Source organism: Pocillopora damicornis, chromosome 3 (genome assembly GCF_964200805.1).
Source record: "Pocillopora damicornis chromosome 3, jaPocDami1.2, whole genome shotgun sequence".
Taxonomy (NCBI): Eukaryota; Metazoa; Cnidaria; class Anthozoa; order Scleractinia; family Pocilloporidae; genus Pocillopora; species Pocillopora damicornis.
The window spans coordinates 23,736,908-23,751,394 of NC_142672.1; the positions used below are offsets into that span (position 1 = coordinate 23,736,908).

Here is a 14,487-nt window from a genome sequence, read left to right on the forward strand (position 1 = left end):
ATCTTACTGAGAATCTCCCATGTAAAGTAATAATCAAGGATTATTGCAAAAATTGGGAACAGTCGACAGTATTTGAGGAACCGCTCGCGATCGCGAATTATTGTTTGATTAACACCCTCGGCCTGTAGCCTCGGGTGGTATTTAAGACCTTGGTCACAGTTTTTCCTGAAACGGATGTTCCGGCTGGAGATTTAACATATATGTATCTGTCTCTTTGTCTCATGCAAGACTTCTACACAAAATGCCATTTGCGTCGCCTGAGCACGTAGACATCGGAAAGCGAGCCCAAGCCGAGAAACTAGAAGACAGGCAACTTATCCTTCCAAATGGGGTTAGAATCAAATTTGAGCACATTGTAGCCCTGGCGGGGGATTTCTATGGTATACCGAAAGCACCCATCATCGATCCATTTGACGAAGAAGACGCTGGCCGTCATAAGCGCTTCATGGCTGCCTTCAACACAATGGCGCGTGCACCTGACGATGAAGTAGAAGAGTTGCGCATGCTCATAGCTATTGCAGATAAGGACACGGAGACTAGAAAACAAGATGAGATCACAGGTGGTAAATGGATCGGTGGTGTCCCGGTGAAACCAGGGCGAATGCTTAAGTTGGCCATGAACAACCATGATCATTTTCTACCACACGCCAGAAGCGCTTATCTGACTGGTCATCAGTTGGCCTTGGGGAAAGCAAGAGAAGCGAGTCAAGCAAACACAGAAGAAGAGAAGACCAAACTTCTTCATGAAGCATATGCCTTGGAGGCGTTTGCTTGTCACTTTCTTACTGACAGCTTTGCAAGTGGACACATCAGGTATGCCAAAAATACGCGAAATAACATCAAGTAGAGCTATATATAAAACTCCATAGAACTATAACTTTACTTATTTTTTCTTATTTTTTTCATAATCATAATCATCTTTATTGAGGAAACTTTTTCATAAAAGATATGGTTTTCAAAAAGGACCTCAAAACTAGATATATATAGTAAAAACAACAAAGCTATAAAATTGCAAAGAGATTAAAAAGATACAAAAAAATGCACAAAATTTAAAAATAAGTATAAGTAAAAATTAAACGTGAGTAGCTATATTAAAAAACTTAAAAACATTACGTTTAAAACTATTTACATTCCTTTAGTCTTTGATCGTCTGACTGAGGGAGTTAAAATCGGAAACGGCATAATATTGTCTTATTTGCTTCCCTAAATTTCTTTTGACACGTGGTAATCTAAAATTGCCTTTGTTACGTGTAGTATGCCTATGAAGTACGTCTTGTCTAATCAAGTCTATATCGTGATTAATTAAGCCATTGATGCATTTGTATACGTGTACACACCTTCTTTGAAATCGCCTTTTCTCTAGAGACAGCCACTTGAGAACGGTTAAAGCTTCAATGGAGGATGAGTACAATGGTTTATTTAAAATAACTTTAGCGGCCTTATTTTGCAAAACATGCAAGCTAGACATAAGGGTAATATTATGTTTATCGCCCCATACAAGATCAGCATATTCAAAAAGGGGCATAACAAGACTTTTATAGAAAAGTAGACGCGCCCTGAAAGGTAATAAATGCTTTATACGCTTGAGAAGCCCAAGCCTCTGATTGATTTTCCCAGTTAGGTGTTCAATATGATCAGTCCATCTGAAATCCGAAGATATATGTATACCGAGGTATTTAAAGCTGCGAACATTACTTATACTATGATCTAAAATTGAGACAGTCAAATCAACTTTGCTTTCTTGTTTCCTATTACTACCGATAAGCATGCATTTAGTTTTGTCCAAATTTAAAGTCAGTTTGTGATCATGAAGCCATTTCGCCACACCCAGTAAATCGTTATGTAACTAATCACTCAACTCCTTTGAGCATGTACCATTAATTAAATTACAAACAACAGAGACCCTTAAATGCTACCCTGTGGCACCCCATGCGTGACTGGAAGTTCCTCAGATAACTCATTTCCACATGAGGTGCACTGTTGTCTACCAGTTAAGTAAGAACGGAACCAATGAAGAGCTGTTTCAGAAAGGCCGATCTCGGATAGCTTGCATAACATTATTTGATGGTCTACCGTGTCAAATGCCTTGGTCAGATCGATGAACATAGCCCCGCAAAGCTTTCCTTGTTCCATGTTTAAGAGCACTTCATCAGCAAATGAGGTCAAAGCTGTTGTAGTTGAGAAACACTTCCGGAAACCAAACTGCTTGTTGGACAATAAATTATTGGTAATCAAGTACTGATACAACTGCAAGTGTACCGCTCTCTCCAAAATCTTGCTTTGTTTAGGGAGGGTTGAGATGGGGCGGTAGTTGGAAGCGTTAGTCCTGTCACCTGACTTAAATATTGCCGTGATTTTCGCGCATTTCCACAATTTGGGAAATTGACTAATGCGAATTGAGAGATTCAAAAGTTTAACAACAGATGGTGCAATTGTGTGAGCTGAGATTTTAAGAAGTCTTGCGCTAATTTTTTCAAGACCAATCGCTTTGTTTGCTTTCAATGACAAAAGCTGCTCAAGCACAAAAGATTGATCCAATTCAGTCAACTCGAACTGGAAAAGCGGGTGTTTTGAAATGGAGTTTAAATTCAAGACGGAAGTCTGTATTCTGCTTGCTAGAATTCGGCCAATGGAAGCAAAGAAGCTATTCATTAAAGAAGCAATGGATTGGGATGTTATATGCAGAACACCATCAGAGATAATACACTGAATACTCTCTAAAGATGAGTTCCGATTGCATGCTTCGTTCACTGCTTTCCACACCTTTTCTGAGTCACCCTTGGCTTCCTCAATCATGTCACAGTAATATTTAGACTTGGCAGTTCGTACTAAGCCATTAACTTTGTTCCTAAGCTTTGCATACATTGAACAATGACGCACCGAGTTCGATTTTCGCGCCTTTCTATGCGCCCAGTCACGTTCTTTCATATTATCACATATTTGACTGTTCATCCATTGACACGCCTTCTTTTTACTGGTGCTTGTTGATCAGCAACCTCCGAAAACATTTTATTCCACGTAAACAAGGCATCGTCGACGTTTTCCTCGTTTTCAACAATATGCCAGGGAATATTCCTAAGATCATCATTAAATAAAGTCGGATTAAAATTCTTATAGGAGCGATACTCGAGTGTTCTCGGTTTAGTCTTTGATGTAATACCAGCTTTAATTATGCAAAATACCAGAAAATGGTCGCTAAGCAGTACCGGAACAACACCAGATTTGACAATGCGGTGTTCATTATTAGCAAAAACCAAGTCCGCGAGGTGTCAGTTATGCGCGTCGGTTCTTTTATTAACTGAGTGAAGTTGTAGGCCCGCGAAAAGTTAAGAAGTTCTTGTTTATCTCTTTTGGGCAATTTAGAGCTCGCCATCATGTCTGCGTTTAAATCGCCTAGAATTACCACATCCGATTTTTCCAGATCCACAGATGACATACTCTCATGTAGCGAAGAAATAAAGGTCTGAAAGTCAGAATCCGGTGCTCTATAAGCGCAGCAGGCGAGTGTTGGCTTGCATTTGTTTCTAATCAACTCACTCCATAAACACTCCTGACCGCCAGTTTTAATATCATTCCGCAGGCGAAAAGCCAAACCCTCTCTCACATAGATAGCTACACCACCATATCCCTCTTTAATGCCAGTGCGATCCTGACGAACGCACACGAATCCAGGAAGATTAATTTCTGTGTCGTAAATATTCCCATCCAACCATGTCTCGGATAGAGTTAGAATGTCCACTGTTTTACTATCGATTCCCTCAAGGCGCAAAGAGTCGGTCTTGTGTACGAGACTTCGTATGTTTAAGTGAGCAATTTTTAGTCCACGAGTGTTCCTTATGTCGTCTAGTGTCTGATAGCCGGGGTTAGACTCGATATCGCCAGCCAGAGCAATTAAAGCTAGGGCGAAACAGGCTCGATTAAAGAGCTTACAAAGCATAACAGCTTTGAGCGAATTACTAAACTCTTTATCTCCGGACGGATTCCTCTGTTGACGTAAATTACCCACAATTTCAGTTCTGCAGCTCACTTTTGAGACAAAATACACATCACTGTCGTTTAGAAAAGTGCTCTTCTGCAGATAAAAGGACTTGTAGTTTACAAAAGACACATAAATGCAGAGAAATATACAAATGTTCGCAGAGAGCCTGAGTTTGCATCCGGCCGCCATGCTAAAGATCAAAGAAGATCTTGTTTTTTCGAAGTTTATAATCTGTATTGATTTATATGTGGTATAAAGTTTAGTATGTTTTAGTATCCTTTGTGTGATGTGCAAGCATTTATAATTTCAGATGTATTTTTTTTGGGGGATTATCTTCTCCTGATAAATGTTTAATTTACAGACAAATCGTGCTGATTACTTTGGCAGTCTGTGAAGTAAGATAACGACGTAGGTCGGTTGTCAATTATTTATTTTAAAAGAATATATGGAGAGGGAAGTGACAAAAAAAGCAACAAGAAGGAGAAGAATTAAATAGCTCATCCGAAGTAAAGCCTTTGTCGAATGTTAATGAAATTACTGAGGCCCAATCTACCAGAAAACGCCATGTATTACCAAATGAATGTTTTGGGTTGTCGTGATTATGAGTGATCCATATAAATCTGAAACTGTTTAATACTTCAGAATGACTCATCAGGTTTGCCTAGATCATAGTTTTATGTTTTCAAGCAGGTCAGCTAGGAAAAAAAAAATGGCAAGGAAAGTTCCTGCAGAAAGAAGCTTTTTCTAAAAACCCGTTTTTCCATATTCCATAAGTATCATTTTCATTGAATAATATTCTTTTCATCTCAGGACACCAAGAGCAGAATTAGGAAAAGCAACCAATCTCCATGTAGATGGTCATTACCTGAGTAAGTGTATGCACGATGAAGACGGGAAGTTTGGCCTGCGAGTAACTAATATCAGAGGAGACAAGTGGATTGCTTATGGTGATGGAATGCTTCATAAAAGCGAAGACAATTTTAAACATGCTGTCGAGGCTATTCAGAAATCAGTCAACCAAGTGTATGAAGCCTACCAAGACCCTAATAAAGTTATCGACATCGCTGAGGTTACCAATATCATCCCATTTGTTGACAATGAAGAGAAAAACAACTATCCTTTGTTCCAAGTGAAGCCGGATGGAAAACTACACAGGCGGTCCAACATAAATGATCTGCAAGATGCCAATACAATCTCTAATTGGCGGGGGCTCTCGACAGTGACGAAGCTATCAGTCCAGTACAAACCAAAAAACTCAGCAATATAAACTGATGAAGACTTATTTCAGCACACTTTTCAGTGCAGAGGGCACTAAGTGCGTGTGTGTGTTTTTCCTTTTATTTCGTTTTTATTGGTTTTTTTTTCTCTTATTATCCTTAACTAGGTTAAATAAATTTTATAAAATATGTGTGAGAATAACATTGAATTCCGTTCAATTTAACCAGTAATTTTGGTAAGTGTTTTGGAGACATGGTGTTTATGATATTTATACTAAAAGTGGCTGGAGTGTACCGAGGTGGAGAGTGAGCACAGGAGCTCTTTTAGCACCGTCTTCTGCCATCCGGCCTTAAAAGATGGCGAGTGTGATAATTAAACTATTCAATTTGCGTTCCTTTTAAGAATTTTGAATCTGCTTGTCTAGTTTTAAGCTGTAAACTATCAGTCGTTTAAAATCGTAACCTTTGCAGTAGAACTAAGCTCTACATTTATCCTGAGCACATATATTCTACAGTTCCAAATGTTGCGCAAGAGAAATTCATCGACTGATAAACATAACTATGATAATTATGGTCTTTTGCAAACCTCAGTCTTCATAGGAGCAATGTCGAAAGCAAGGAGTAGGCTAATAAATGTTGACCAAATCGAACGAAGTAACTGTCTTTCTTGTTTCATTAATTCACTCGCTGCTTTAGATATTACTGATCTTAGCAATGCTCAGAGTGTTCGTCAGACACAAAACTAAAAATTTCCTGGCTCCCCGAGATAGAGGTTCGAGTTCTTTACAGCTCAATGGTAGAGCATCACATATGCAAGGCTCAATTTAAAAAAAAATTAATTAACAAGAATAATAACTTTAGATAATTCCTCAGAAGCTCCCAAAAGCATTTCAATTAAAAGATGAGAATTCGAGCACCTCATCTTGGGAACTAATAACAAACTTCCCACATAAAGGCAGGTTATTTTAACATTAATACTCAAGTAGGTAAAGTCCACAGGAAGAAAAATTATTATCGCCATGATAGACAAAATACAAGTTAACACCGATAAAATGTTATTGCCGATTTTAGAGGTAGAGAATTTCTCAAATAAAACAAATCTAAAACGCTCTAAAATCTCCTTGCGGACTCAAAAAAAAGACTCGTTCTCAAGATTTGGTCTGATATTTCTGCACCTTGCTTTTTCTGGAGACCTATAGAGAGCCGCTTTCCTTCCACGTGTCGAGTCTGACGTAGTTTAGGTCAACGTCACCTTCGTTTGTTTTCAGTAAGGATGTCACTGAAAATTTCCGGTTCGATATTTAAACGTCAAAAAACCGAAAAAATTTTAAATTGTATTAATTCGTGATCACGTATGTTATTAACTCATCAATTACAATCGGCAAAACTGTGGGTCCTAAACAGTGCTACAAATCAAACAAGTATCATTTGAAATAATGATCAAGAGTTCAGTCGAAAAATAATTCTTGTTTACATCATTTTCTGAGAAACATACGGCAATACATGTCGGATTATCGGACCATGTCTTCAGTGAGGTCTTCAAGCGACCTTTGGCGTTACCTCCGAAAACAATACCGTTATTTTGAAACGATAATGATTAAACGTGAAGCTGAGAAGCTGAAGCTGACAAGAAGCCTTTTACATTCTATGGGAATCCCACATAGTATAATTCTGTAGCGGCCGACGCGAGCGAAGCAAATTTCAACGACAACTATGAGTTTCGCTAGTGAAGACGCGCTACGAAGCGAGGATGTATTGTACGGAAAAGACTTGAATCGTTTATTAGCGTAGTCGAGGTATCCAAGTGCTTATCGTAAAATAACAGTCCCACTTGTAAAGGTTTGACCAAAACGAACTTTCAGATAAGGTGGGCAAAAGGCGCTTTTCGATAAACACGTCTTATCGTTAGCCCAACACGAGATAACTAACTAAAATGCGGTTCTGGGTGGAACTTAAAGATCACGTCCCTAATGGACAAACAGTAACGTCGCTACTACGGTTTAACACGAAACAAACTTATAACAAATCAATGTCCGGTAGCAAAGGCGTGGCAGCCATTACAAATTCTATTTTATTTTATCCCTCGATCACCAGTTCCAACTTAATAGACTATTCATGTGATTTTAATTGGATAATCCGCCACCAGTTGCAATACATAAGTACAAGCCGCTCTTGCGTGACATGATCGAAAGGGATTTAATATCGAAACATCTCACAGATTCAGTGACATGGTGTTCAAAATAGCGCATAACTCGCATATGATGCATTTGAAGCCTTATTCGGGCCGTATTGAAGAAATTTTGTCATGTATTGCGTCTTAATTAAAGTTTATTTAGCTGAAAGGAAGACGAATGAAATCAACTTCCGCCAAATGAGAAGAGTCTGGAACATTTTTTTCCTCTTTGTATTTACAACGTTGGTCCAAGTGTACGTCATGCACGTCAAAAGAGATGTTATTTAAAGTCTAAAAAGGGATTAACAGATCGGTTTCAGAGATACGGGGAAACCCCTAAAGAACTTACTGATACAGGAAGTCGAACACTTGCGTCTCTATAAGACTGAGATATAGATTAAAATTTAATTTGTACTTTACTTTTCAATCAGTAAAATCACGAGTAGATTCATGTAAAGCTGGTAAGATTCTACGAATATCACTTTTATTTTAGCGTCATTACTGTTCTGCTTGCCACATAGGGTATTCTTATTTTGAGTTTTGTCTCACTTGTTAAATGTGCTATCTTTAACATTTCAATACCTTTTAGACGTAATGGACATTTGAGTAAACATATGTCAATTCCAATCTGTTTCTCATTAGTCAGAAACGACACCGTCAACATGGAGCAGACGAAACCAATTGATGTTTATCATCATGGAAAAGACGTAGTGGATTTTGCGCCATTTGAACACAAGCACATAGGGGATAAAGTCTGCATCACATCCGAAAATATGGGCAGACTAAACAGCCTCAAGCTTCCCAATGGTTTGGTGTTATCTTTAGGGCAAATTATAGCACTAGCGGGAGATTTCTATGGTGTACCCACGCAGCCGATTATCGATCCCTCAAATCAGACTAACGATGATCGTTATGGGCGCTTTATTGACGCTTACAACTCGCTGGCACGAGAGCCAAAGGAAAAGTTGCAGCCAGAGTTGAACAAACTTTTGGCTGCACTGGAGCACGAGACCCGTAACCTCAAGAGCCTCAAAGATAAATTGTGGGATAAAATCACTGGGGGTAAATGGATTTGGTTTCTGCCGGTCAAACACGGACGCATGTTGAAGTTAGCTAAAACTAATCACGACCATTTTCTTCCCTACGCCAAAGAAGCCTATCTAACGGGTCACAAGCTGGCAATGGACAAAGCTAGAGAGGCGAGTGATAAAACGAACGCTGAAGAAAAGGAGAATCTGCTACACGAAGCCTTATCACTAGATGGGTTTGCCTGCCATTTCCTGACTGACAGCTTCTCGAGTGGACACATTCGGTATAAATCACTGTTCTTATTATCATTATTGTGATCGCTATGCTGTTCTTATTGAATTTCTCGTTGTCATCTATGTATGTAATGGGTATTGTTCATGTTTTGGTTTTGTTAACAGTCTCTTCAGATTTTTGTTTGAATAAAGTACAAGAAGAAAGGAAAAGAAAGTATTGCTTAAATAAAATTCTCTTTTCAGGACACCGAGAGATGTCTTGGCAAGGGAAATTAATCCACGCAATCTTGGTCATTACTTGAGCAAGTGTATGCACGACGAAGATGGAAAAATGGGCCTCCGTGTGGCAAATAAAAGAGGAGATGGGTGGGCAGCATTCGGAGATGGACTGCTTCTCAATGAAGAAAACAAACAAAACCTAAAGTTTGTGATCGAGGCTGTTGGGAAGTCAGTTGACCAAGTGTTTGAAGCTTACAATTATCCGAGTAGAGATCTCAATACCGCTGTAGTCACCGACATCATCCCAATTCTTGACGAAGAAGGTAAAAATCATGCCCCTCTGTTCCAAGTAAAGGATGGAAAAGTGTATTCGAGGTCCATACTAAGCTTCTTTAAGCAGAAGGTCGCGGCTACGAAACGAAAGGATGCTGTAACATCTCTCAAGATGCGAAGTTTAACATTATGAAGAGGAAATCAATACGGTCATTTTTAAAAAAAGGGAACTTCATGAGAAGCAATACACGGGTTTGAGTCCCCTCGGCCCTGTTTTGACTTTTTTCGCAGCGAAAGAAGTAAAATTGTGATCGATAACGGTATTTTATAAATACGAAGTAATTTCCTTTTGTGAAAAAATTTACTATTTTGCAAAGTACTTCATGACTGAGGCTAATTCACAGGGTAGCCTTCTCTTTATTACGTATTCTACAAAATAATGTAATTGTAATGATTTTTATAGCTTTTCTTAATGACTTAGTTAGGCCTTGAGGATTTTAATGATTTTAGAAAATATAAAATTTTAAAAAATGTTCAGCTCAATGACTCCTGAAAAAAAAAAAAACACCAAGGATAACAGCAGCAGATTGGGGCGGAAGGGCGTTGCTTAGGGATAGACCCCCGTAGTGACGAATAAATGATGAAAAAATGTGGTTCCGCCCTTAATTTCGCCACTGCACAAGTAGTGTTCATTACTGCCAAGATCGCTCTCATACTTAATTCGCTTTAAGGACTGTATCTCACTGACCAATCCACCTATCCTACATAATTAAACTTAAACCAACGAGATTACATCTGCTTTATAAGAGTAAAAGAAATAATAATTTTTATTCGTGACAGATCTCCTTTAGTTTAACATTCCAGAAAATACAAACGAAAAACGGGCAGAAAAATGAATGAGGAGTGCTTAAAATTAATCATAGCGTACCAATACTGCTAAGATAGATCTTCACGTCAATTACTCCATCGTCTAGAATAACCGATGTTATGGCTTCTTTATTTTGACTTTAGAGCGGATTTTTGCAGATGTAACTATTGTTCTGTCACTATGAAAAATATAATGATACAACTTTCTAGTGCACAAGCCTAGCCTAACTACCCATAATCATTCGTCTCTCTTTCAAGGTTAGGATAGTGAAACAGAACATAATGTAAAGTGCTGCTAAGAACATTACAACGTACTATGTCAGTTCGTATACAAAAGCCTCGAGTATGCAAGATATAAAAAAATTAGAACTGAGCATAACGTTTGTAGATTACATTGGTTTCTCACTAAAGTCTAACATTTAAGAGTGCTGTAGTAGATTTCGGGCATTTATTCTCTATTGGCTGTATTATCGACCATTTTAAAGAACTGCATGCTACATGTAAGTAAACTTTGATCAAATTTGCAAAAAACTGTTCATCGCAACATTCTATGCAAGAAGACAACTACACTAAGGCTGAGTCTGGTAATTCAAAATGACAGTTACTATCATGTATAGTAGTTGTATGTAGTAAAGTTTAGCTATGCTAAACGTTCTAAATTACCCGTCGTCACTGGTAAAAATATTTACCCAGGCAATTCTACTCAGAGAATTACATCTATTTTGAGTGTCCTTAAGCACGTAAGAAAGCTATGGTACGCTCACATACTCTATGGTGATTGATAGTGAATTTGATCAGAAATAATGACGCCCTCTAATTGGCTCGTAAAGGTCATCCCCCACATCGTCATCGACATCGGCAGCTGGGTCGTTCACTACAGGATTTAAAATTTCATAACATCCGGAAGCATTTTCGTTCTTCACGCATTTTACATAAGTCTCGATACTTTGCTCCAAGTAACTTAATGGCGCGGAACCCTGGGATAGAAGATGGTAGTGAAAGTCACGAAGTTTGAATTTATCTCCCAACATTTCCTTCGCGTACTCTCTGAGTTTCTTGATATGCTGTTGGCCAATCATATAGGCAGTAGCCTGGCCTGGTGCGCTTTGGTAACGAGTCACCTCCCTTAAGGCCTCACCACTTTCATCCCAAGCGAAGTCTGCGAAAAAATCTAGGGCTTTTGGCGAGAAAATCCTTGGTAGTGCAGACCCGAGTCGACAATTAACCGTAAGGCGCGCCACACCTGTAGAGGAGCAATTTAGTTGACAATACTAGAGCCAGATGTCGTCGAAAAAGTTCATTTGGGTAGTTTATTAAACCCTCGAAAGGAAACTAAGGAAAGAGTAACAGATGCTTGGGTTCTTCATCTGTGGTCATCTAAACCTGATTTCAAAACCTCTTAGTGACTGGTTGTTAAATAGGATGCCTGCACACTAGCAATTTAAAGTGATCCTTATTTTGGAAAATTATTAGTAAATAATCTCCACTTTCCCTCAACCACTCGCTCAGCCTATTTTGTTTAGAGTGCGAAAATTGTCATTAGAAATCGCAATAGCCAGCAGGGTGACGTTTAGATACTTCAATTTTTTGTAAGTTTACAAGGAAAGAGAGCAACCTCATTTTTTCTCTCCTTTGTTTCTTTGTTTCAGTCAAAGGGTTTTTCGTTTCTCGGGATTTTTAAACACACATTATACAGACAACTAGTTTTCTTCTCATTGAATTTCATATTAAATATGTTGCTTTACAATTTCACAGACTTGGCCAAGCTAATTAAGAAGACACCAGTTTAGTTTAAAGTGCGAGGCATGGGCACCTTAGCAGAGTTGCTTTCGTCTGCAGAGATTGAAAATCATTCAACCGAGGTAATTTCCCAAAAAAGATTAATTTGAGTAAGAGTACGGTTGACAATTTCATGACATCTGTCTCGATCTGTTATTAATACTAACCTGCCATTTCAGCATTCCATATTTCTGCAAAGGCTCATCCTTATAGACATCGGTGTCCTCGCCAATCAAAGGGTTCTCAGCGTACAGACCCCAGCCCTCGGTAAAGGCAGTGTAGTAAGTTTCTTGATCAAGCCATTTGATGACTCCTCCACAACTATCCCAAAAGTGTTCCTCTAAACCTTGCACCTGAGTAAGTGACGGAAGAAGAAATTTACCTACTGACTTTGTAACTAGGTAAATAATCTCGACCCCTATACTGCATTTTCTCTTCCACGTTTCTTTGATAATTTTGGCCATTACTCCGAGGCATCTAACAGTGTGCGCTTAACCCTCTAAATCCCAATTAAGATCTCATTAGTAATTCCCCTTACTATCTGCCATATAATTCTTGTGATGTTAGTTCAGAGAATTTGGTGCTAGATCAACTAATAATCCCCTAATTGATATTGTTCTTTATTCTCATGGCTTGTCTGTTTGATATTGTATTGATATTGTAAGGAGAAATTCTCTTTTAGTCACTGATGGGAGCTAAAGGGCTAAAAAGGGAAAATGTGTTTTCTTCCAGTGTCAAGTCCCCTCGTCTAAAATGAAGGTTTAATTTGAAATTTGAAGACTTGCTGAGGACAAATTTTCCAATGTCTTTCAGAAAATTTTCAAGGAAAATGGAAAGTCTTATCCGACAAGTTTTCCGACCAATGTCGATAACAACTCTGTCAAGCTTATATATGCAGTGAACATTGTTTATTTGAAAAAAAATCACCGGTAAAAAAAAAACGTGCGATTGCAAATACAACTAACTGGGATGTTTAAGCTATGATTTTAGCAGCAGTTTGATAATGTAGTACATACTTAGAGTGAATAAAAAAAGCAACTGCAAGAGCAGATATCTCACTGTTCCTTTTTGAATCATGAATGAGGAAATTTAAATACGCTGAGACTAACTTTTCCCTGTTAGCTTACCTCCTTACCTCCTTTGAGGGAACTTAACTAAAGACAGGTGACCGGAAAAAAAGTGAAATTTCATAGTCGAGTTTCTACACATACCATGTGGGCCTCATCAAACCAGTTTTGAAGCGCTCGCCATCTTGTGGGACAATATTTCATCGCACCTTCGACGTTACCACACAACACATGAGCATTTTCATCAGACTCATTCTTCGGAAACTCCCCTTCTAGATAGTTCAATTCAGAAACTCTCGATTTCAGCTTCTTTCTAAACTCGTCTTTAGCTGTATCGTTATCAGTTTGTTGTGTTACCAGCCGTGCTACTTCTAGGACCTACGAGTAAATAAATGAAATAACTGTAAGTGATGATACTACGTCTCATTGTAAATACTCTAATTTGTATATTGTTCATTTTTTTTAAAAGGCTACGTCAGAAACACTCTCAAAACTTTGATTAATTCTTGCCCCCTTCAACAGTGATGCACCAGTGACACTGACTTTCCCAATCATTCTTCATCATTACATCGCATATTATCCATGCCTCCACTCCTTTTTTTGTTCTCAACCACCCTCTCCTCGATGCTGTACCCATCGTTTATATTTTACTTTTTCAAGCTTGTCACTAACATTGGTCTCATCTGATAAACGGAAAGTGAGGTATAAACAAATTCACTCTATCGTACGCAAATTTGGAAACACCGATACGTTTTGTATTTGTGTTTTCGAAAGCAAACTTACGAGCGCCCGAGATTGTCTGGCCCCTTTGTCATTTTCATTTTTTACATGTAACATAATTCCACGTACAGGGATTTTGCTGTCAAACTCGCGTTAGTTTCTTCGAACCAACACGACGGTCAAACGTGCGGTTTGCGTAAGGGAATCAATCTTGGCCGGCCACGCACCAATTTCCAAAGGAAAACATGAAAACAACAGCTGTCACAGAAAATGTTTCAAGAAAACATATGGAAATTTCACAGAAGTCTCTCAGAGGACTCTATGGCCAAGTAGGAGCTGGTAGGAGGTTTATATTCAACTAAAATTTAACTGTGGATGATGATTTTCCAGGAAAAATTCCAGGAAAATTTCACACGTGATTACCGATGACGCTTTCGAAATCTTATTAATGTGTCAGTATCATCACCTCACGTGGGGTGATGGTGGCGAGACTTTCACAATCTGCGACGAAAAGGAGAGCATTTAACACATTTGAACCAAGCAAAAAATGTTTGCAAATCATTACAATAATTTTCATAACTTTAATATTACGCTACCCACCTGAGGATAAAGTTCTTTTAACATCTTGAATCCAAGATCATTAATTTCCTTTGGGGACATGGTGTTTGTTGTAAAATATGAAACGAGTAGCTTATAAGAATCATTACCGCTGAGCCGTTCTCCTGTTGGAAGAGACCCGTTTGCTGGTCTTGACTTGTCAGCGGTATTGTTGACATACACGTAAGAGAGAGGAAGCGTGGCCAAACCGCTGGACACGTTACTGGAGACTCTTTCGCTCTTTCTTTTTATGAACAGATTATGTACTACAGAGAGTATACTCGGTATTGCATGAATGACTGGTCATCTATATTGAGACAAATTTATACTAACT

At 38.5% G+C, this 14,487-nt stretch overlaps 4 protein-coding genes across 12 annotated transcripts in view; 2 read left to right on the forward strand and 2 right to left on the reverse strand.

Annotated features, from left to right (window-relative positions):
• LOC113681326 (uncharacterized) overlaps positions 1-14,487 on the forward strand; it is a 40,633-nt gene that overhangs the window by 5,974 nt on the left and 20,172 nt on the right. For 5 of the 9 annotated variants that reach the window (XM_089200660.1, XM_089200656.1, XM_089200657.1 and 2 more), the window contains 2 exons: positions 229-813; positions 4,790-6,312. The exons of 1 other annotated variant lie outside the window; for it this stretch is intronic. In XM_089200660.1, the coding sequence (XP_089056786.1) occupies positions 229-813; positions 4,790-5,246 (1,042 nt within the window). In that variant the 3' untranslated portion in view covers positions 5,247-6,312. Of the gene's footprint in view, positions 1-228; positions 814-4,789; positions 6,313-14,487 lie in introns of those variants that run through there. 3 more of the 9 variants (XM_089200661.1, XM_089200659.1, XM_089200662.1) reach the window with 1 other exon arrangement.
• Positions 911-1,777, reverse strand: LOC149048924 (uncharacterized). The gene has a single exon (XM_089200680.1). It carries the CDS (start codon positions 1,766-1,768, stop codon positions 1,136-1,138), a length of 633 nt encoding a protein of 210 aa, XP_089056806.1. The 5' UTR covers positions 1,769-1,777; the 3' UTR covers positions 911-1,135.
• LOC149048925 (uncharacterized) lies at positions 7,732-9,469 on the forward strand. Its single transcript, XM_089200664.1, has 3 exons — positions 7,732-7,830; positions 8,012-8,681; positions 8,875-9,469. The coding sequence occupies exons 2-3, from the start codon at positions 8,032-8,034 to the stop codon at positions 9,314-9,316; spliced, it is 1,092 nt and encodes a 363-aa protein (XP_089056790.1). The 5' UTR covers positions 7,732-7,830; positions 8,012-8,031; the 3' UTR covers positions 9,317-9,469.
• Positions 9,923-12,122, reverse strand: LOC149048926 (uncharacterized). Its single transcript, XM_089200683.1, has 2 exons — positions 11,937-12,122; positions 9,923-11,233 (listed from the first exon to the last, which is right to left on the reverse strand). The coding sequence occupies exons 1-2, from the start codon at positions 11,941-11,943 to the stop codon at positions 10,785-10,787; spliced, it is 456 nt and encodes a 151-aa protein (XP_089056809.1). The 5' UTR covers positions 11,944-12,122; the 3' UTR covers positions 9,923-10,784.